Source organism: Ctenocephalides felis, unplaced genomic scaffold, assembly GCF_003426905.1.
Source record: "Ctenocephalides felis isolate EL2017-DRISC unplaced genomic scaffold, ASM342690v1 CF-g0.4_SCAFFOLD_01886, whole genome shotgun sequence".
Lineage (NCBI taxonomy): Eukaryota > Metazoa > Arthropoda > Insecta > Siphonaptera > Pulicidae > Ctenocephalides > Ctenocephalides felis.
The window spans coordinates 78729419-78753571 of NW_020538040.1; the positions used below are offsets into that span (position 1 = coordinate 78729419).

The 24153-nt window shown below is 32.0% G+C and overlaps 1 protein-coding gene across 2 annotated transcripts; it reads right to left on the reverse strand.

Annotated features, from left to right (window-relative positions):
* Window positions 1-901: 901 nt before the first annotated feature.
* LOC113377710 (CAD protein) lies at window positions 902-23317 on the reverse strand. 2 transcript variants are annotated; one of them, XM_026618115.1, is made up of 11 exons: window positions 23265-23317; window positions 20134-20278; window positions 19924-20062; window positions 19509-19782; window positions 16325-19447; window positions 15896-16246; window positions 13964-14068; window positions 5389-5631; window positions 3467-5197; window positions 1673-2056; window positions 902-1416 (listed from the first exon to the last, which is right to left on the reverse strand). In XM_026618115.1, the coding sequence occupies exons 2-11, from the start codon at window positions 20219-20221 to the stop codon at window positions 1219-1221; spliced, it is 6636 nt and encodes a 2211-aa protein (XP_026473900.1). In that variant the 5' UTR covers window positions 20222-20278; window positions 23265-23317; the 3' UTR covers window positions 902-1218. The 2 variants fall into 2 exon arrangements, with proteins under 2 accessions (XP_026473900.1, XP_026473901.1); XM_026618116.1 differs by lacking the exon at window positions 23265-23317 and adding an exon at window positions 23105-23206.
* Between the last annotated feature and the right edge of the window lie 836 nt (window positions 23318-24153).

Consider the following 24153-nt stretch of genomic DNA (forward strand, 5'->3'; position numbering starts at 1 on the left):
CAAAGTAAATAATTACACAAGATCAATTAAAATAGTAATATTTATTTATTTCATTTATATTTTGTTCACAGTTGCTGTTACTTTAGCTTGCAGCCTTATACTTCAAGAAAGTATCATAATGTCAAACATTACTGTAAGAGATGCGATTTCTATGTTGGCACTTGTATCAATAATGAACCTATTTGTCGTAAGTGTAGTAAATCATAATAAAAATTTGAACTACCTTGTAGCACAATTTATTATATTATTTAACATATATATATATATATATATATATATATATATATATATATGTATATATATTTGTATTTGGAAGCTCAATAGATTTTGTGTTTAAAAACTAATGTATTAATTAAAATGACTTGTATCAAACTGGATATAGTTGTAACTGTACTTATAGTAGTTATTACAACATACAGAATCACACTATTACTATATTTTTATATAAAAATAATTCAATAAGCAATTTAACAAATGAAGAATCAATTATATTAAATATATTGAAATCTATTTAAAAGTAACGCTATTTGTATTGAAGTTTGTACTCATAAGATTATCAAAATGCAGTAGGAAGTCTATTAACATAATATGTAAGTTCATGAAAAGTGAACAACACACAATTTACGTGTTAAAAAAACATTTTCCACATCATGACATGTAGATTTTGTAGTCTGCATATATATGCAACGTAAAGAACAATGCAATGAAAGTCTACGATGACAATTTAGAGTCTTTAACATGACTTGTAATTAAATTACGAATACTGGAAATTACATATACATTATTAAACCTTATACTTGTAAAAAAATATAATTCAATATATTTTTCATGTTACATTTCGATATATTTTGTAAACGAATTTTTTGAAAATTCATAACAAAAAATTAACAACCGAGGTGCATTAGAAATTACAAAAATATTAAAACTAATTTAAAACAATTACACTAATTATACATTTTAAAAAAGGTATTTCAAAAACATTTCATAGCGCAGAAAACAATACACGTCTGGAGTTTCATTACACATCTTATCTTGTAAGAATAAAATAAATAGTAAGTTGTGATGGAGTTTCTCAAAATAAAAAAAAAAATTAAACGTGATCTGATCACCGCTTCGCGTTTGCTTTCATTGCAAATGCATTCAAACAACGTACAAAAGTGACGAAAATATATACAAAAGTCTAATTTATAGACTAAGCATATTTTAATTTTAAACAAATTAATATCTACCCAAAACCATGGCTAATAATGCCATTCTGATATACATTCCATATTCAGCTTGTCTGAAGTAAGCAGCTCTAGGATCAGAATCAAACTCCTTGGAAATTTCAAACACTCTTGGAAGCGGATGCATTACAATCATACGTTTCTTAGCCTTGGTCATTAGCTGAGGTGTTACGACAAATTCTCCACAAGCCTAAAAATTGGCAATTTAAAATAGAATTATTAAAGAAGTACGCCGTTCAGTTATACACCACTCACCATATATTACAAAAAAAAAAACAAATAGAAAAATTTGTTTAAAAAATAGTTGCTGTATGTTATTTTTCTACATGTCGAAACCAAAGACACCAAAAAATGGTTCTCCAAGTGGATCGAAAGAAGCATTTGCATTATATATATATATATATATATATATATATATATATATTGCAGAAAGTTTGCGTAAGTACCTGCTCATATTCCTCCACTGATTCAAATCTCTCCCTTTGTATCCGAGTCATATATAATACATGTGTATCAGGCAAAACTTCTTCCAGCGTTTCACAAATTCTCTGTGGAATTCCTTTTGAATCAACATATTGTACAATATGCTTAGGCATTCCAAGACCCTTCGGACTGACGTAGCGTAATTGAATATTGTATAACGTCAACAAACGAGCCAATGAGTGTACAGTACGACCATTTTTCAAGTCGCCGACCATAGTTATAGTCAAACCATTAACGGTACCAATTTCTTCACGAATAGTAAATATATCAAGCAACGCTTGAGTTGGATGTTCGCCAACTCCATCGCCAGCATTTATTAATGGCTTTCTACAGTGCGCAGCCACTTTCTATTAAAACAAACATTGAATAATATGTTATAAGTTGCAGATAAAGATAAGAATTGGACAGCTTATATGGTTTAAGATATATAATGCATGATTTTAGAGAATACCATTCCATGTAACTATAGGGACGTACGTACATAATAACATGGTGTTTTGTTTTTTAATGATGATTATTCATATAATAATATTATATTATAACCATTGTCAGTCATTTTTACTCATCTTTCTTTCTTTAACTACCAGTAAGATAGCATTTTAATTAAGTAGGAACTATAATAACATATTTATTAAGAAAAATGCAATCTATTACAAAAACCATTTTGTCCATATAGTACGGACAAATATAGGGTAGGGACATACTGAGATGCTAATTTTTAAGGAAGCAGTTTACAAGTAAATCGTTTCGTCCTCTTTCGGACATTAGCACATGACGCATGAACCCAAAGGGTACCAAATATATAAAAATAGTGACCAAATCTCCGCCTGGCTCAGAACGGAAAAAGGCGGTCTTGCAATAAATGCAAGTCTCTTCTTTTTACTAGTGGATCTTTTGCTCTGTTTTAGCAATTATTTCTTGCATATTTGGAGTAGAAGTTAAAAAACCTTAGACAGGTTTTAATTTTTTCTGAGTCCATACTTTACATACTTGTGAAATAGTATTATGTCATTTTGTCCATTGTACAAGTATGTCATTTTGTCCGAAATTGAACGAAAACTAATAATTAAAATTCCACTAAGAATCTGATTATATTATAGCTATAAAATTGATCGAAATCACTAAAACTGGCATAATTTAATTAATTTTAATTGACATAACTACGAATATCAATAAATAGGTCCCCAAAGAAACATGAAAAAACACCTTCAAACTAAACTTTCCAAGGCGCGAAGCACATTCGAACTGATTACTTCAAGAAAACTGTGACAATGACGCTCAACATCTGACAGGATTGTTATTATTGCTTTCTTTGTGTTATACAGTCGCGGAAACGTGAATAAAACTAGCCATTTTTTAAATAAGGCCACTATGTCATTTTGTCCATATTTCCCCAACACTATACACAACACGATGTTCATACCCATATTTAAAGTTCCTTATTACAACACTTCAGAAATTTACAAATTTCTAAAAGAAAAAAATAGATAAATTCAAAGAATGTTTTAAAATTTAAACATATTTCGCAGTAAATACTTGTTGATTTTAGCTTTGCGAACAAATTATCAAAAAAAAACAAAACAAAGGAAAAAATAACAGCAGTTACAATTATAAGCTATAAAATTTTTGATCTTGATCTTCTACTCCACTATTCAAGTTACGCGCGGGCTTGATGAAATACGAAAATTGATAAAAATATTGTCAATGTTTGAAAACACAAAGTAAAAAAAAAATAAAATAGTTAAAAAAGTACTCACAGCTACTGCTCCTGGTTCTGGATGGCGAAGTACAATTACATCCGAGTAACCAGCCATGACAGAAACAGAATCTTCTAGAGTTTCGCCTTTCTTAGCAGATGAGCTAGTTTCATCTATATGGATCACTCGGCCTCCGAGCCTCTGCATTGCAGCAGCAAAGCTGCAGCTGGTACGAGTACTCACTTCATAAAAGATAGAAGCCATTACCTTACCGCGCAAAATTTCATCTACTGGTCGATCTTTGACAACGCGAGCTTTGATATTTTCAGCCAAATTGAAAATATCATTTAATTGTTCTTTGTTGAACATGTCTACAGTGAGAATATGTTTACCAAACAATGCATGACTAGTGCTAGCTTCACGAATAAATGTTCCACTGTCGCACCTCTGGCGTGGCATGAATGAAACGGGTGATAAAGTTCTCAGCGCTGCATTTTCTGAAGCAAAATGCACACCTAATTTAGCATTACTTTCATTATTCAACAATTTGGTAAACATTTCGTTTGTCCGATTTTCGCTTTCCCAATCACCCGCACGAATTACTTCGGTCGGCAATTCTGGAGATAAAACTTTTGTTGTTTCAACAATCGGAATTTTCTTTTGTCTCCATTCACGAACGTTTTGACCAAATCCAGGTTGCAATAAAACTTGACCTTCAACATATGCAATTTCACCGCGTAAAACCACACGATGAACTGATCCTCGTACCTGCATTCCTGAAAATGGCGTCCACCCTGCTTTACTGTAAGCCATTGCATTCGGAATCACCCAATCATCATCTAAATCGACTTCGACGTAAGTATCAGGTTGATCGGGCAAGTTAAAAATACGTTTTGGATTTTTGTGAAATTTGTTGATGATGTCATCTAACGTGAGTCTGCCTTCGTGAACAGCATTTAGCAGAAGAGGCAGAATAGTTTCTAACCCGGGAAAACCAGGAGGCGCCTTTTCAGATCGTTTCTCCTCCAGAATGTGTGGAGCATGATCAGTAGCAAATACGTCTATTATATTCATGTTGTCCCACAATGCTTCTTGGTCTTCAGGCGAGCACAAAACAGGCCTGACTTCACTTTCTTTATAGCCTATGCGTTGCAAATCGTCAGTGCTAAGAAAGAGATGATGCGGGCACACTTCACAAGTAACCTTAATTCCTCTCTCTTTGGCTTGACGTATCGCCAAAATTTCTTCCTTCCGCGCCACGTGGCAGATATGCACAGGACGGTCTAGCACATGTGCCAAGAATAAAACTGCAGCAGTAGTTTGTGATTCAGCATGAACACAGAGTGGATATTTTCGAGGCCACGCTGCCATATGTTTGTGCCAAATCGTCATATTAGGCAAGTGTAGAGTACCGTATGTGTGATTCAAGTACATTTTTAGAGCAGCGGCAGCGGGGGCAAGTTCATGCAGCGTGGAAAAGTTATCATGGGCCGCACCGACGAATAATGCGTAGTCACAGCGAGCATCCTGGCGCGCAAGTTCCAAAGCGATGTTGAAATTTTCGGCATTTACTATGGCGGGATCCGTGTTAGGCATAGCACAAACAAGGGTAATACCACCTGCCAGGGCAGCGGCGGTGCCACTAGCAAAGTCTTCCTTATGTGGAGCACCAGGTACTCGCAAATGGGCATGTACATCTATAAAGCCTGGCAACTTTACAATTCTACGCGATGTCATACAATCTGTGTGGGTCTTCATAATTGGTGGAGTCCTTCCAATAAGTCTTAGCGCCTAAACATAGGAAAACAAAGCCACATAAAAATAAAAGTCATCAACTTTTATAAAAAGCATATTACTGTTATTTATCCATATCATTGCAGATAATACCACTACAAGGTTTAGTCATATCGACCGAACAGTAAAATAAATAAATAAAAGTATCCTTGATTTCCTTAATAAATTTCGAACAATTAAAAATTTACCTCAACAAAAAGCTTGGTACATTTAACATCGGTTATCAGTGGAATAGAATAGTCAACAGCTAGTCTTCTTGTACGATAACCGTGAGTCATGAAAGAAGAAACACGCCTCGCTCCTCCATTTCGCATTGGCAAATTAATTATTAAATCAAAATGTTTATTAGCTAGAAATTCGGCTAAGTGTTTGAGCTCTCCCTGACTGGTGAGATCATCTAATGCGTCAAATGTCCATTGAACTGATTCTACCTGAAAGTATAAAATAAAACATATTGAGAAAAAATGGACAGTCACACTAGCTAAAAAAAAAGTCAGTATATGTAACATTAACCCTCTATGGGCCCGCCAAACTTCTAGATTACATTCCAAAATTTTCTATATTTTACCAAATAATCCACGTTTTCGTGGGATTACGCATAAATCTTAATTCCATAATGTTATGAGACGACCAATATCAATACATATTTATGACTTTTGCTAGGCTGAAATAACATTTTCATACACAAAAGTGCGAAAATTTAGACTTTAATAGACTTATTACTAAGTAAGTAGAAATGTTAATATGAAAACTTTACACTAATTTAGTAAAATCATTTCCCAAGTATTTAATGCGGCAACATTTTTAAAAATTCAATAAATTCGCATTTAGGATGAGTGTGCAACTAATGACTCGTCACACAAAGATTAATTAAAATTCCCGATTTTTTTTTAACTTCCCATAGGTTAGTTATAGTAATGGGAAAATGAAAATTTTTGCAATTTCTCATTGCATGTTTTGATGGTTTCTGAAAATTTTGGCATACCTCAGAAAAAATGGATGTGTGTGTGTTTTGTATGTCCGCATTTTTTCGTCCACGTTTTCGGGCGCACGGATCAACCGCTTTTAATGGTTCAAAAAACATTCGATTCCTATTGATAGGGAGATGTGCTGATCAAAAAATTGAGCTTTTGAGAGAACGGAGTATCCGATTTGAATGATCTAAAAACCATTCAATTTGTAATGATTGGGAAAAGAGGTGATTAGATTTTGACAAAGGCAAGTCCAGCCATTTCAAGGATACAGAGCTAAATGTCTAAAAAATGGCAGTTTTTGAGAAAACTAAGCGTCCGATTTGAATGATTGAAAGAACTTTCTGCTTGTTTCAACAAAATAATTGCTTTTGGAAAAAAAATATTGTTCCAAAAATGTTTTTTCAAAAAAAAATTTTTTTTGTATATTGAAAATAATACAGATTTTAAATTTAATTTTGACTAAAGTTCTAATATACTTTAAACAAATAATTTCAGCTTTGTAATTCAGTTTATATAATTCTTATAAATATTAGACAATGTTACAATATTTATAAAAATCTATTTGAAAACATTTAATATTCCTCGAACATTTCGTTACGATACGGAAAGTACCAGCAATTTGCCTTAAGGCACGAGGCCATACACCACTAGTTGAATTTTTAATATCGGTTCAAGTTTTTTGGCTAAAACATGAACAAAAAATTACGCACTTTTCTGATAGTTCGAAAGGAAGGGGTCTAACTAAGCTAATTCTCATCGAGTTACATCTAATATAATTTTCGAACAAAATTTAATTTTTTTAAAACGGTTCGGCAATTGTTAAAAAACAGTCGATGCTAGATAAAAAAAATCGGCTCACATACACACATACATATATACACACAGACACTCATACTTTTTCCAAATTTGGTCTCATTGACTCGAAACGTCAAAAAACATAAAATTATCTTATCGGATATTTTCGCGAGAACATTACCTTCTCCTTTAGGAAGTTAATAACTTCCAAGAAAAATTATGGCAATTGCATAAAAATCATGCTTTTATACTAGAATTCAGGGAATTCTTGTTAAATGTGGGGGACGCAGGAACAACAACCACCTCTTTGATAATTTTGTCGAAGTCAGCACGATTCCCAACTAATGTCTTTCGAATAGTTTTTGAATTTTCAAAAATCGGCTCAGGCGAAAAAAATGCACTAAACTGGCAACCATAAAAAAATGAAAATTGTCAACAAAAGGTAATATTTTAGTTTTTTGAGACCATAATATATACATCAGAAAAGTTTCATTAATCGTCAAAAAACATTTACAAAGAAACGGGTCGGCAGTTTTTCGCAAAAAAAACTATTTTTTTGTTCTATTGTACTTAGCAAACTATACACACTTAACTTAACGCGATTTCCAATGGATATTCTCCGAATAGTTCTTGAATTTTTAAATCAGTTCAGGGTTTTTTTTTTGTTAAAGCGTGGACGAAATATTTTGCACCATTTTGCTAATTTTAAACTAATCAACGTGAGTCATCAGATCACATCAAAACCACATTTATTTTTTAAATGTGAGGTTTATGCTTTTATCTTGTGATATTTAAGATGGTCAAAATATTTTTATTAAGTGGTTACCGAAATGTTTTGTTTGTCACAAAATAAGTTTAGTTAGTGGTATGGCGTCGTGCCTTTAGGCAAATTGCCTGAACTTACTGTACCGAAAATTTAATTTTTTAAAAAATATTAATTTTTTCAAACTTTGAAAAAAAAATAGATTTGAGAATTTTTAATTTTTTGAAAAAAAAATTGTAAAAAATGTTTTTCTTTATTTTGACATATTTTGGAAACTTTGAACTTTTTTTCAAAGCAATCGCACTACTTTAGCTGCATAGAGACAAAACATCGAAGCGCGTAAGCGCCGCGCCGCCGTTTAACGCACAAACGACGTTACGGAACCCATAGAAATGTAAAGGAAATTGATACACATTATTAAAATCTTCATAAAATATCTGATAATTTGATGTGCATATGTCTAATGATCATTTTAGACCGCCAAATTGCATTTTTTTACTTTATGAACTAGATCTGCGAAACCACTAGACCTTGCCAGAAATTTAATCAGTTCTTAATCTTGTCAATACAAGTAAAATGTTTTTTATATTATTAATAAAAACGGAGTTACCGTTTTTGGCGCTTATTGCCCCGTATCTTCGGAACGGCTGGACCTGCCTTCGCCAAAAACTAATCAGCACGTCTTATCAATATAAATCGAATGCCTTTTGAATTATTCAAATCGGTTGATCGGTGTTCCCGAAATGTCGATGAAAATTTGTATCCGCACGCACACACACACACACATACATACATCAATTTTTTCTAAGGTATGCCAAAATATTCAGAAACCTTTGAAACGTAAAGAAATATTAAATTTTTCATTCTCGATTTTTTGCGATTACTGTAACTTGCCCTACGGAAAGTTAAAAAAAAATAATAATAAAAAAAACTAAAAGGGTAAGGCATAACTAAATAAATTAAATATAAAAAAATGATTATGCATGTCATAAATCGCTCGAGCAATGTAAAATGCTAATTAATAAATTTGAAAGTGCTGAATTCAAACTATTATAAATATAAAGTTTATTCTAACAGAATCAAATCTCTTGAGTTTAGTTCCATTGGCTGTTAATTCTTTCTTTAGCAGAATATCTGAATTCTTATGTTGATCTACGCACCTTGAAAAACGATTTTTTTTGTTTGTAACCTTTCTTATGCGATTAGTCTGATTAAAATCAGATTAAAGTATATAAATCTAAATGACAAGTAAATATCATATATAATAATATATATGCTTAAATATATATTTAATTAATCATTGACATTTTTATCGCATTTACGTTTTATCAAAATATTTGATAACATATCACGAATTCGATTATAAAACAAAAATTCCATTAAAATTCTTTTACTACCGGTTTTATGATATCGAGGCGAATAGATTTCGATGGAAGTTTAAACTTCAGTTAAAAACATAGATAAACATGATCCATTAATAATAATATTAGCATGACAAACAAGTCAATTTGCAAGAATTTTTTCGTCAATTTGGCAAAAGTAGCATGAGATTTCTCTGTTGTTCTTGTTTAAACTTGAACATAAGCAAGAAGATTCTTGTTTATGACCAAGAATTTTAAAGGTCTATGTAGTAGCATTTGTCCAAACAAACATGTCATACAAATATTGCAATTACAAGCACAGAATTTTCGATTTTAAAAATGAATTTATAATAGCATTAAAAATATTCACTAATATGAAATTTTACTGGTTATAATTTCAGGCAAAGCAGTATCATATTTTTTGTACATTATCAGGCTTAAATGAATTGAGATAATGTTATCTTCAAATCGTTAATGTAACAGGTTGAAATCTCCAATTGGTAATATAGTCGTTCGATTACATTCCGTATTGAAAGTGTTGCGCGTCATAATGGATAAAAAGAAGAATTCTATAAATTTATAATTGTAACACCAAAAAATGTATATAATGTAAATTTCGAACAATATAAACTCCTATTCAACTATATAATCTGAATAAAACCTCATTATTAGCGAATTAAACCCTGCTATTCGACAATGGGCAATTTATTCACAAGAAAAAATAAGAATGACGACAAGTTGCAAAAAAAAGATTCTGTTCAAAATAGTAAAAAAACGCTCTCGCCGAATGAAATATTAGAGCAAAAGGCACTGGAAGCCCTAAAATATCAAATGGAACATTCACCCGAAGAATTTGTACTTAATCAGTTGTTGGCATCATTCCAATTTTTTGCTAATTTTGAAAGGTTAAAATTTTTCAGTAAATAATTAACCTGCATGTAACCGGTTTGTGCTTAACTATGTGTGTGTGTGTATATATACATATATATGTGTGAAATGTACTTATACAAAATTATTGAAAAAATTTAACCAGTGTTGTGAAGCACTATGTTCACAGTTCACAAGAGTGTTGTATTAAAATACGACAAAAAACGTATAGAACTCGGGAAAAAAAATAAAAACAAAAAAAAAACTTTCAAACTTAAAAAATCTAGTTTTCTTGCAAGTGTTATATTATTCTGATTATTATTCGCATGTTCCAAGTAAATTGAATTCGATTGATAAATTAAAATCTATTGTTAAAAAATAATATGAAGGATACTTAATTCTACCGTCAATTTACTTAAGAATTAAACCATTGTAAAAATTGCATGAAAGATATATATAATTACATATATTTTATGTCGAGTGTTGGATTTGTAAATTTTGTGTTGATCTTCGAACAAGGTATCAAGTTGTAATTTTTTTTTTTTTTATTTCCATCTAAATTACAACTGCCTGAGAAGGCATTCAGTAATTGTTGTGATTAGTTATTAAATAAGTTTTTAAAATACTACCCATTGGTAGTATTTCAAGTTAGTATAATAAATATAAATATGTGACAATAATTGCAAGCAGATAATAAATATAAATATGTGAGAATAATTACAAGCACTATACTAAATATATAACTATGCTAAGTCTAGTGGATCAAGTTGTAATAAAAACCAACAAGTTTTTTAAAAATATTATGCATTTATTTAATGTTAACGTTTCGGAACTATGCGCGTTTTACTTTTAGGACATCCGGCAAGAATATGATTTTGATTAGAAGATAAACAAACAAAACTAAAGTAGTAAATAAAGATTAGTAGATTCAAACATAAATAATAAAATAATAAGTGAAATAAATCATAATATATACATATATATATATATATATATATATATATATATATATATATATATATAAATTAATTGAATAGCTTTTAGATAATCAAGATTATGTTCTTGACAGATATCCTGAAGATAAAACGTACATAGTTCCAAAACGTTGACACTAAATAACGTGTTTTTAAAATACTTGCTGCTTTTTTATTACGGCTAGATTTCTTGTTCAAAGATTTTAAAACATTTTCATTATTCGAGTTAATATAGTATATAAATATTTTCAATCAGTAGTCTTGCAAATCATTTGAACCAAATCAACGATAAATTTCAGGGACTGGTCCATAAAATTGAATGCACCGCAAATAGAGAAAACAGAAGCTACACTAAATGTTAAATTGGCTTCAGAAAATAAACGAGTCTTGCTCCCAGATATATTGCAAGAATCAGTTTTGAAACGGGTAAAATATAGAAATGAATCGAATGAAGAAAATACACAAGAAGCATTGCATCCGCTTAGAACAGTTTTAGTTCATGATGATATCGAAATTTGCAATGATGAGGATATCGACAGGGATTACGTCATGGTTCCAGATACGCCACTGTACAGGGTAGCAATGGAACCGTCAGAACATAAAGGTAAGCTACACTCGATATTAAATGACTATTTCCTGAAAAAAAAAAATATGTTTTTGACGCCTATATCGTTTCAATTTGTTATATGCAGATAAGCACTTATGTTGATACAAATATGCGCATGTTTCCCAATTTTATATTTATATAGATTAAGATTTAATATCTCAAAATCTTTTATTGTAGGTTTTATAAAATTAAGAAAGATAGAAATTTTGCAAAAGCGAGGTACTCCGCAATTTTGTACACGAAATGAAGCTCGAAAAGTGAAGTCATTTATTAAAAACAACAATGAAAAAAGCTCATCAAATATTGCAATAATGCGAAAGCAGAATGATCAGTATTCTAAAAAGGGTTCCGAAAAAAAACTAGTTAGTATAATCAAGAATAATGTTACAGAATCGGTGCAAAATTCTAGTCAAAAGGAAACTGAACCAGATTACGGCTATACAACTGTGTCGGCATTAACAACACCAAAACCATTGATAGATTTGATGGGAATAGAATCATATCATCGACCATATGTGGATTCTGAATATTGTTTAACGCAGGTTGAAGTAAAAAAAATCTTATCGCAAAACATTACTGACGTTACAAATTTAGACGAAATAAAACCATTATATGAGACAAAAGAATACCTAAATTCAGTTGCTTTTGGAGAACAATTTGCAAAAATATTTTCATCCCGATTGAGTAAACCTTTGGGTTACCGAATTGATACCCTAGATAAAGCAATGACTCGATTGGACGCAGCTGCAATATTTTGCAATCAATCTGCTATCGCTCATGAAATAATACCATCGGTTAGTACTAAATGGCCATATTGTGCTGAGGAATGGTTAACACGTCAAAGACAGCAGCCAGTATCGCACAGAGATCAGATTTGGCCAACAATTTCTATGATAAATCATGTCCATTCTTTGGATTGTCAATTACTGCCATGCGGATATATCGCAAAAAGGGGCGCCAATGCAGAAAGGCATTTGGAATGGAGAGCAACCTTTCCAGAGGCGGAAAGATACCTCCTCTCAACACTTCATCATTCTGAAGTTCGCTGTTACGAATTTATATTACTTCTATTTAGGAAGCTATTAGAACCAACTATTTCAGAAATGGAAGGAATTTCTAGTTACATACGCGCACATTTCTTTTGGCAATGCGAAATGAAAGTTGGTGTTTGGCGCGATGACAGGTTAGGTGAAATTATTCTAGACATTCTGCGTACGTTTTACAGGCGTTTGCAGAAAAAACGTCTTCCAGATTATTTTGTACGCGATCGAAATATGTTCGAAAGCATACCAACTGAACGCTTGAATCTCATTGCAGCACAAGTGCATAGCGCTATTGAAAGACCGACAATGCACTTTATTGCAACATTGGTGCACTTACAATACCGCGATCGAAACTTCTATCCCATGATAGATCTTCAAAAATTGTACACAATATTAACTAACGAAGATATTATTCTGCTATTGAACCCGAATATGGCCCGCGATTACAGAGCAGATCGTCAGAAGTTCAACACAGATATACAAGAAATAAATGACTTAGAGGAAGTCGAGTCCAGCATAACAGCACTGAAGGGAGCCGTCGTTCAAAACAGTGAAGATCAAAATCAAATTTGGAGCCGTCAAGCGCGAAAACTCATAGAGGTAGCAAAAGAACGTACGCGCATCAACGAAGAATGGTCCAAGAAAAATCAAGATATTATTAATTTACAGGTATTTAATATTGTCATATGAATCAATATATAATATTATATCAGTTTCATTATTGTATTAATGGGGATATATTTTTCAGTTCAAAGTGAAACCGCTATTAGATTTGCGTAGAAGTCTCGTGTTAGACCTATTTATATCACATTTTATTGAAATAGCCGCAAAGTGCATGTACTATGACGCAGTAAAAAGAGCGATAGGATATCTAAAACAAGCAAAACGGCTTACAATCTTATTATCTGAAGATGTTTACCGAGGTGAAGAAGTCAGCAATTACTTTGAAAGAATATCTAAAGAAGAAAAAATAGCACAATCAATTTTATTATCAAAGCAAGGGTCAGACTTGCCAAAAACGCCTGAATCTAGTGCGTCGAGTGAATCCTCCTGGAGACGCACAAGTAGCATAATTGGACAAGAGGAAGAATTTAAAGTCATCAGCGACAAAAAAGATTCTAGAAAAAACACCAACAAAAACGCACCTGTTTCATGTGTTTCACAATTTCAGTCTACATCACGTAATGACACTATAACCAAAGAAAATTTTATATTTACCCCACATTCATATAGTTTTAAAGATAGTCCATTATTTAAAAGTGTAAAATAAGAAATATATAATAATTTTTAAGAAAATCATTGGTGTACTCCTAACATAATAATTTAATAAGAATTATTAGATGCTAGACCATTATTAAAATAACAGCAAATTTACTTACATCGACTCCATGCTCATTGTAAAAATCTCCTGTTCCTAAACTTGCATATAACTTAAATCCCATTTTTTGCAATGCTCTAATAGAAGGCAGTAGCTCAAGTTTGTGCTGAAAAAATATACATAATGATAAATACAAATGTGAAGTAAGTATTTTCAGTTAACTATTTTCATGAAGCATTTTAGAGCAATATATAAAAAGCATATATATATATATATATATATATATATATATATATCATATCTCAAAACAAACTCAAAAGACAATTTAAAGAAAGTTTGAATTACAAAATTTGTTTCTTTGTCTGAAAAGAAGTTTATACAATCACTTTTTTTGATTAGTGAAAAAGCGTTAGTGTAAAATCAATCATACAGGAAATTAATTCTGTTTTTTAACTTCCTAAAACTCTCTAATTTTTTAACATTTTTAACATTTTGTTATATATTCCACTCATTTATTTTTATCATTTTCATTTTGATTATATTGTCATATTTCTGTACATTAATGATGCGACAATTTTATTCATTTTATATAAAAAAAAATCCATCATCTTCTGCTTTTCTTAAACATATTGTTTGCTCAAATCTTATCAAGATCATATCCTGAAGATGGAACGTACCTAGCTCCGAAACGCCGACAGTAAATAAAGATATGGTTTTTTAAAAAACTTTTTTGGTTTTATTACTTTTTGGATTCTTTGTTCGAAGCTCTACGATATATATATATATATATATATATATATATATATATATATAGAGAGAGAGAGAGAGAGAGAGAGAGAGATTTTCGACTTTGAAACATATTTGAAATAATTAGCAGCCCATACATCAAACATGAAAATACATACTGAAAAAAATTATTAATAGACAAAAGACAAAAACTAAAAGTCTTAAAATTAGTTAAGAGATTTTAGTTAGAGAGTTAGTTGAATTTTCTAATATTTGGCATGTCATCAAAGAAATGCATGGTTGGTCATGGTCAGGATATGGAAGACAATATCTACATTTCATGCCATTTTCATTCAAATGTTCGATATCATTGCGAAATGTTCTTTATGAACAATTATGGCATGTTTCAGAAATAGTTCAATATCATTGCATTTCAGCAGCGCATTGTTGACGTTAATTCGATCCAACATATTGACATTCTTTTTAAAGACAGCTGTGTGTAAATGGTTCAAAACAGTTTTCTTGTCAATAGCTAGCTCCATACCAATATCGACAGTGCCGATATGCTAATTTTTTAGAATTTTTTTCGACATCTTACTATTTCAGACATTAAACGCCCAAAGCGTTAATTTTTCACAACAAAATAACCAGAACGAAAGCAAGTGAACCATTTCCGCGTAACAGATTTTGATAAAGAACTTTCACCGCATATAGCATAATTCTTTTTTACGAGTCTGCACAGCGTTCTTGTCTTTATCATAATACTATTACAGAATATAGCGCATTTTCTGTTTATTTTTCTCGCGTTTTTAAAGAAAAGAACTTCTTAACTACTTGACTACTTTTGATGAATATAACCTTAGAATAATGCTCAAAGTGTCAGTTTCCAAGACACATTTACTGGTGTCTAATAAACAAGTTTGTTCAATATATTTAATACTTTTTATTCGGTGGATAAAACCGGACTAAGAAAATACATCCATGATTTATGAAATATTATTCAATTCAATAAAATAATTAAATTGGGACTGAAGAAATTGTCAAAATATTTAATCTTAATCATTTGAACCGCAGATAAAAAAGTATGCATGCCGTCGGCTGTGTACATAATTAAAATAAAGTTTCATATAAAATTGCGCAAAATGCGTCGCACAGGATTCACAATATATATATATATATATATATATATATATATATATATATGTAAACTAAAATTATATTGCAAAAATAATTGGCTAAGTCTATTCAATAATTATATAATTCTTACCTTAAAACTTCCAATAGAAAGCAATATAGATTTCTGAGGAACGTTGAATCCTGTGCTGATCATAGCTTTGAGATAAGCCTCATAACGATTGTCACCAAAACAAGCAACCTCACCCGTAGAAGCCATTTCCACACCAAGAAGCATGTCAGCACCAGCAAGCCTTGAAAACGAAAACTGAGGCACTTTAACTCCAACTTTTCCACAGCCATGTAGTACTTCAACTGGTTCGACTGGCAAACCAACAATAACTCTCGTAGCCATGGCAACAAAATCATGATTTAAAGTTTTTGAAACGAAAGGAAATGACCGAGAAACACGAACGTTGCACTCAATAACTTTTAGATCATTATCCTAGAATTAAAAAATCAATGTAAATAGTAATTCTTCAATGCATTAGAAAAAGTGTGAGTAACAAAATAAATGTTTTACCTTTGCAATTAACTGCATATTGAATGGTCCTGTAACATCTAGAAGAGCAGCAATATCACGTGATATTTCTTTTATCTTTTCCAATGTCTCAGGGTTTATGTCTTGAGGAGGTGTAACTAATGTTGCATCACCAGAATGCACTCCAGCATTTTCGACATGCTCTGATACTGCCATACATAAAATCTCACCTTCAGCAGCTACTGCATCGACATCTATTTCTTTTGCTTCTAATAAAAATTTAGATATTACAACTGGATGCTCCTTGCTTACTTCACTGGCTGCATTTAAATACGTTTCCAAGTCTTGATGAGAATGCGCAACGTTCATAGCAGCACCACTTAATACATATGATGGCCTAACCAAGCAAGGATAACCCACTTCATCGCAAAATGACATGGCAGACTCTAAATCAGTAAGCTCTTTCCATCTAGGCTGCAAAATACCTCGTCTATCTAACATACGAGAAAATTTAAAGCGATTTTCGGCACCATCGACAGACTCTGGAGAGGTACCTAAGACACGAGCCTGTTGTCTGTGCAAATCCATAGCAATATTATTTGGAAGTTGTCCGCCCATCGATAAAATGACACCAAAGGGATTTTCAACATCATAAATATCCATAACCACCTCAAAAGATATTTCTTCAAAATACAGGCGGTCGCACATATCATAATCTGTACTAACTGTTTCAGGATTATAATTGACCATAATAGTTTTCTGACCTAAATTTCTCAATTCTCGCAAGCAGCCTACAGCACACCAATCAAATTCTACTGAACTTCCAATACGATATACACCAGATCCTATCACCATAGTATAATCACCAATAAATTCCACATCATGTGATTTGCCATTATATGTGAGATACAAGTAATTAGTAGTAGCAGGCCACTCAGCTGCTACTGTGTCAATCTGTTTAACAAATGGCGTTACACCCTTCTCTTGGCGTAATTGGCGCACAGCAAGTTCAGTACTCTGTATGGCATTTGCAATTTGTTTGTCACTGAATCCTAAACATTTAGCTTTCAGTAATAAGTCTTTAGTTAAACTATCAGTTTTTAAACCCTCCATGAAAGTTAAATACTCAATGATATTCTTCATTTTTTGCAAAAACCATTTATCTATTTTTGTCAAATTATGTAATTTCTCAACAGAATAGCCTGCTTTTAATGATGCTGCTACTATATACATACGTTTATCTGTAGGTGCGGTAAGGACTTCATCATTCAATTGTTGCATGTAAGGATCAAATCCTGTCACATTTTCGTCCACCATGCGTAATGCTTTCTGAAAAGCTTCCTCAAATTTTCTTCCAACCGCCATTACCTCACCAACACTTTTCATGGAGCTTCCAATTTTTGTACTAACACGATTAAACTTACTTAAATCCCATCGGGGAATCTTAACTACACAGTAATCCAGACTTGGCTCGAAGCAGGCAGTTGTTTCACCAGTGACAGAATTTTTAATATCTAACAGTGATACACCCAATGATAATTTTGCAGCAACATACGCTAAAGGGTAGCCAGTAGCCTTACTTGCGAGAGCTGAGCTCCTGGATAACCTAGCGTTTACTTCTATAATATAATACTCTTCTGAGTGAGGATTGAGAGCGTACTGTATATTGCATTCTCCAACCACTCCAAGATGTCGAATTACCTTAATAGCTGTTGTTCGTAGCATGTTATATTCACGATTAGATAAAGTTTGACTTGGAGCAACTACAATTGATTCTCCTGTGTGAATTCCTAGTGGATCTACATTTTCCATGTTGCACACTGTAATGCAATTATTAAAAGCATCTCTAACAACTTCATACTCCACCTCTTTCCATCCCTTAAGGGATTTATCTATTATTAGCTGATTGGAATGTGCAAAAGCATTTTGAGCAAGTACTTTGAGTTCGTCCTTATTATTAGCAAAACCTGAACCCAACCCTCCCAAGCTAAAAGCCGCTCGTGCCATAACTGGATAGCCAATTTTATCAGCTGCCTCTATAGCTTCCTGAATACAATAAACTGCAGCACTAGGAGCCACTTGCTCCCCAATTTCATTTATTTTTTCTGCAAATATTTTACGATCTTCTGTATCAATTATTGATTGAATTGGAGTTCCTAGTATTTTAACTCCATACGTTTTAAAAACTCCATCTTGCTCTAATTTTACTCCACAATTTAAAGCAGTTTGACCACCAAATGTTAACAGAATGCCACTAGGGCGTTCTGCTTTAATTACCTGTTCAACATATTCAGGAGTCAATGGCAAAAAGTATATTTTATCAGCAAGTCCAGGTGAAGTTTGCACAGTGGCAATATTGGGATTGATCAAAACGGTTTGTATCTTCTCTTCCTTCAAAGCTTTTATAGCCTGTGAGCCTGAATAATCAAATTCACCTGCCTGTCCTATACTCAACCCTCCAGAGCCAAGTATCAGAACTTTTTTAGGTTTTGTTTCTATGGAGTATATGCTCTTATAGCTTAAAGCTCTAGTTATCATATCACGAATTGTTGTTTCACTACTAGAATCTCTATGATCCTTAACAGCTTGTAAAAATATATCAAACAAGCATTCTAAATCTTCTGGGCCAGCAGTGTGCTCGGGGTGAAATTGAACACTGAAAAATGGCTTCGACTTATGTACAATTCCTTCATTACTTTTGTCATTAGCATTTGTAAAAAGAGGTACCCAATCCGATGGTAAGCTATCCTCATCCACGGCATAACCATGATTTTGAGTAGTCATAAAACAGCACCTTGTGTCATTATGAATACAAGGTTGATTATGACCACGATTACCATAATGCATTTTATACGTCTTAGCACCAGCTGCTGAGGCTAAAAGCTGATGGCCCAAACAAATACCAAAAATGGGCTTTGCAGGAATGGGTACAGGACCATTCATCACTTTCCTGATATTATTAACAGTGGTATTACAAATTTTTGGATCACCAGGTCCATTACTGAGAAAAAGACCATCATAACTAGCTGCATTCAGATGAGCATTCCATGGAACTACATCAACTCGAGCTCCACGAGCAACTAGACATCTAATTTGATTATATTTCAAGCCACAATCTACTGCACAGATAACTAAAGAACCATTAGGATTGTAACTAGTAGGAGCCTACAAATATTTTAAAATGAAATTTGAATCATTAAAATTATAATAAACATATGATATATACCTTTGTAGAAACATCTGCAACAAGGTTTCTAACATTAGGATCACTAAATGGGGCTGTTGGTCCAGGCAAAACTCCTTGTACAATACGTCCCAAAACGGAACCTTTGGACCTGATATGTTTAGTAAGCGCACGAGTATCAATATTACATATTCCAGGAATGTTTTGAGCCTTCATCCAGTCTGATAAAGTTTTTGTACTGCGCCAATGACTTGGATTAAAACAAATTTCATCCACTACTAAGGCTGAGGCCCAAATAGTGCTCGATTCAAAAAATCTATATCAAAATTTAGAATAAAGAGAGAAAATCAGATATGAATTATAGTTCTAGAGTTTTCGAAAATCTTTTTAATTCACTTGTGAATCTAAAGTAAAATCAATGTACTAACAAAAGTGTATAAATGAATTTTAAACACACCGTGGTAAACCAAGTCCATCTTTCTCATCGTCAGGAATGCCATAATTTCCAATCAATGGATATGTAAGAACAAGTATCTGTGATTTGTAGGATGGATCTGTTAAGGATTCCGCATAACCCACCATGCCAGTTTGGAAAACTAAATTATAAAAATTGATTTAGAGAAATATAGGTTCAATATTAAAAATAATATCTGCAGAAAATACTTACCAACTTCACCGTCAACCGCCAGTTCAGCACCAAAACTATTTCCTTGCAATATGGTTCCATCTTCTAATATCAGGCAACAGACTGACATATCTCAACTGTTATGCAGATGTAACTTAAATTATAGCTTGAATTTCAAATGAAACTGCTGTAAAAAAGTACTTTAAAATTATATATCTGGAAAAACTAAATATATAACAAAAAAGTTCATTAATTCAGATAATGATCAGACTCTAAGATTTTGTATTTTCTTTTCTTTTCATGACGTCCTGAATATTTTGTCTATCCAGTTCAAACACTAGGAACAAAGATATAATAAAATCAATTTATAAATATTAACTAGATCTGGCAGTGGGTATACCAAACTATATGAAACTAATATTATGAAATGTTTCTAATAATTTTATTTCATTAAAAAATGAAGTGTTTTGACTATTCAATTAAAAAGTATTTTACATATTATTGAAAATAAACATTCAAAGAGTGACACCCAGTAAGTTTAGGTTTTCATATCTCACTATAAACCAGCATAGTTTTGAAAATGCTCATTAAAAGGCTATTAAGTCAGTAAAACTAAAAACTGGTAATGTGTGTTTAAAAAATAATTCATTTGTATTTTTTGAGAATTAACACATCAACAGCTTAGAATCAATATGAAATGATAACAGGTGTTTGCAAATTTGCAAAACCTACAAAAACAGTGCAGTGTCAGAATAATTTGATTAAAACGAATAAATAGATTTTATTTAATCTGTTTAAATAAAATATTTTCCTAATCTTAATCGCAAAAAAATCGAAAATGAAAATATTTTATATATCTTTACGTTTCAAAACCTTCTGAACATTTTGGCATACCTTAGGAAAAATGGATGTATGCGTGGTGTGTGTGTGCGGATACAAATTTTCGCCGACGATTTCGGGAACACGGTTCAACTAATTTCAATTATTAAAAAAACATTCGATTGCTGTTGATAAGGCGACGTGCTGATTAGTTTTTGGCATAGGCAGGTCCAGCCGTTTGGAAAGGGACAAAAAGTGCCACAAACAATAGCTCAGTTTTCAAGAGAACGGAGCGTCCGATTTTAATAATTCAAAAAGCATTTTACTTGTATTGACAAGATGAAAAACTGATTAAATTTTCATAAAGGCTGGTTTAGCGATTTCGGAGATCTAGTGAAAAAAGTAAAAAACGCCCTTTGGCGGTCAAAAATGTCATTAAACATATGCACATCAAATTATCAGATATTTTATAGAGATTTTAACAACAAGTATATTTTTTACATTCCTATGGGTTTCGTACGACGTTTATCAGTTAAGCGGCGACGCGGCGCTTACGCGCTTCGATATTTCGTCTCTATGCAGTTAAAGTAGTACGATTGCTTTGAAAAAAGGTTCAGAATTTCCAAAATATTGCAAAATAAAAAACTTTTTTTCAATGTCTTTTTTTTTGTACAAAAGTAAATTTTTGTCAAAAATTATAGTTTCTCAAAAATCAAATTTTTTCAAAGTAAAGTTTTTTCAAAAATGTTAATCTTTTTTAAAAAAAACTATTTTTGGTACGGAAAGTTCCAGTAATTTGCCTTAAGACACGATGCCATGTGCCCCACTAGTCTCACTCAGTTACTGTAAAAAAACTAGTGGGGCGCATGGCATCGTGCCTTAAGGCAAATTGCTGAAACTTCCCTTATCAAAAATTATTTTTTTTAAAACGAATAACATTTTTGAAAAAAAAAATACTTCGAAAAAATTTGATTTCTGAGAAACTATAGATTGGACAAAATATTACTTTTTTTGAAAAAAAAATTTTAATTTTTTTGATAAAAAATGTTTTCTTTATTTTGACATATTTTGGAAGATTTATCGTACTGCTTTAACTGCATAGAGACAAAATATAAAGCGCGTAAGTGCCGCGTCGCTGTCTAACGGATAAACATTGGTACGGAACCCATAGGAATGTAAACAAAATTTATACTTATTGTTAAAATCTCTATAAAATATCTGATAATTTGATGTGCATATGTCTAATGATCATTTTTGACCGCAAGATGGCATTTTTTTACTTTTTTCGTTAGATCTCCGAAACCGCTAGACCTGCCTTCATAAAAATTTGATCAATTATTCATCTTGTCAATACAAGTGAAATGTTATTAAAATCGGACGCTCCGTTCTCTTAAAAACTGAGTTACCGTTTTCGGCACTTTTGCCCCGTATCTTCGGAACGGCTAGACCTGCCTTCGCCAAAAACTAATCAGCACGTCTCCTTATCAATACGAATCGAATGCTTTTTGAATTATTCAAATCGGTTGATCCGTGTTCCCGAAATCGTCGACGAAAATTTGTATCCGCACATACATACACACACGTACATACATACACACACACACACACACACATACATACACATACATCCATTTTTTCTAAGGTATGCCAAAATGTTCAGAAACCTCTGAAACGTAAAGATATATAAAAATTTTCATTTTCGATTTTTTTGCGATTACTATAACTTGCCCTACGGGAAGTTAAAAGAAATGTGACCCAAGTGCTAACATACACCACCCTCATGATCCAGAATTCTTCCTGCTAAATCATAAACAAAAAAAAGTTTATCATAACACTACGCTGTTTTAATCTTGTGCTTATATACAAAGATAACAAGTTTTATATATTTCATACGAATTATCAACAACGCTCACTGTAACTAATACGATAAAAATGAAATGCCATTATAAACGTATAATAAACATTATCTGAAGACAAAACATTATAATACACTGACACGACGACTTAAACGAACTAAGCACTATACGAAAGCGGAACATGTCTTATACATACATAACCTCAATTTAATAATCTAAAAACTGACGGTTTATTTAAAAATAACAATAGTATCTATCGCTGAAAAAGATCATACGGGGGTATGTAAACAAAAAGTCGTTACCCATAATTTAAATCATTCATGAATAATATTAATTACTTCAATCGCACAAAACACGTGCTATTGTTGTTACAATCCCAACACTGTGAAATTTCTAAAAATTTTAGTATGAATCGATCAGGAAAAAATAACAAAAATCCTAAATGCACCGCGAATAAGTATAAATAAACAATTATATCGAAAATTGTATCGTTCTCACCTTTCCGACTATCCCTAACACAAAACCACTAACAAATAAGTCGACACTGCGCTGCGCGCTCCGTCTCGGATTGTACAATGCGCTTATCTGAAGGGTAAAAATTAAGTGCCGCCACCTGCTTCTATGTTTACATTTCAAAACGTACAACTTATCTGAGATATAAATCACTAACGTTTCCATCATAGATAAACAAGTATAACTGTCCGAACTGTCCGTTACGGATAGAGATTAATAATTTCAATGAAAAAATAAGTATGAACGTTTCTCAACGACCACAAAATCGTTTACATACTCATAATGTACTCCTAAAATTATAAATGAACTAGCCTTGAGGCAAATTGCTGAAACTCCCTTACCGAAAATTAATTTTTAAACTAGTGGGGCGCATGGCATCGTGCCTTAAGGCAAATTGGTGGAACTTTCCGTACCAAAAATATTTTTATTTAAAAAATTAACATTTTTGAACACATTTTACTTTGAAAAAATTAGATTTTTGAGAAACTATCAATTTTTAATAAAGATTTACTTTTTTAGAAAAAAAAAGACTTTGAAAAAAATGTTTTGTTTATCTTGAAATATTTTGGAAATTTTGAACTTTTTTTCAAAGCTATCGTACTGCTTTAACTGCATGAAGACAAAATATCGACGCGCTTAAGCGCCGCGTCGCCGTCTAACTGATAAACATTAGAAATATACACAAAATTTGTACTTATTAAAATTTCTATAAAATATCTAATTTGATGTGAATTTGTCCAATTTTTTGACCGCCAAAGGGCAATTTTTTACTTTTTTTATTGAATCTCCGAAACCGCTAGACCTGCCTCATCAAAAATTTAATCAGTTCTTCATTACGTTAATACAAATAGAAAGTTTTTGAATTAATCAAATC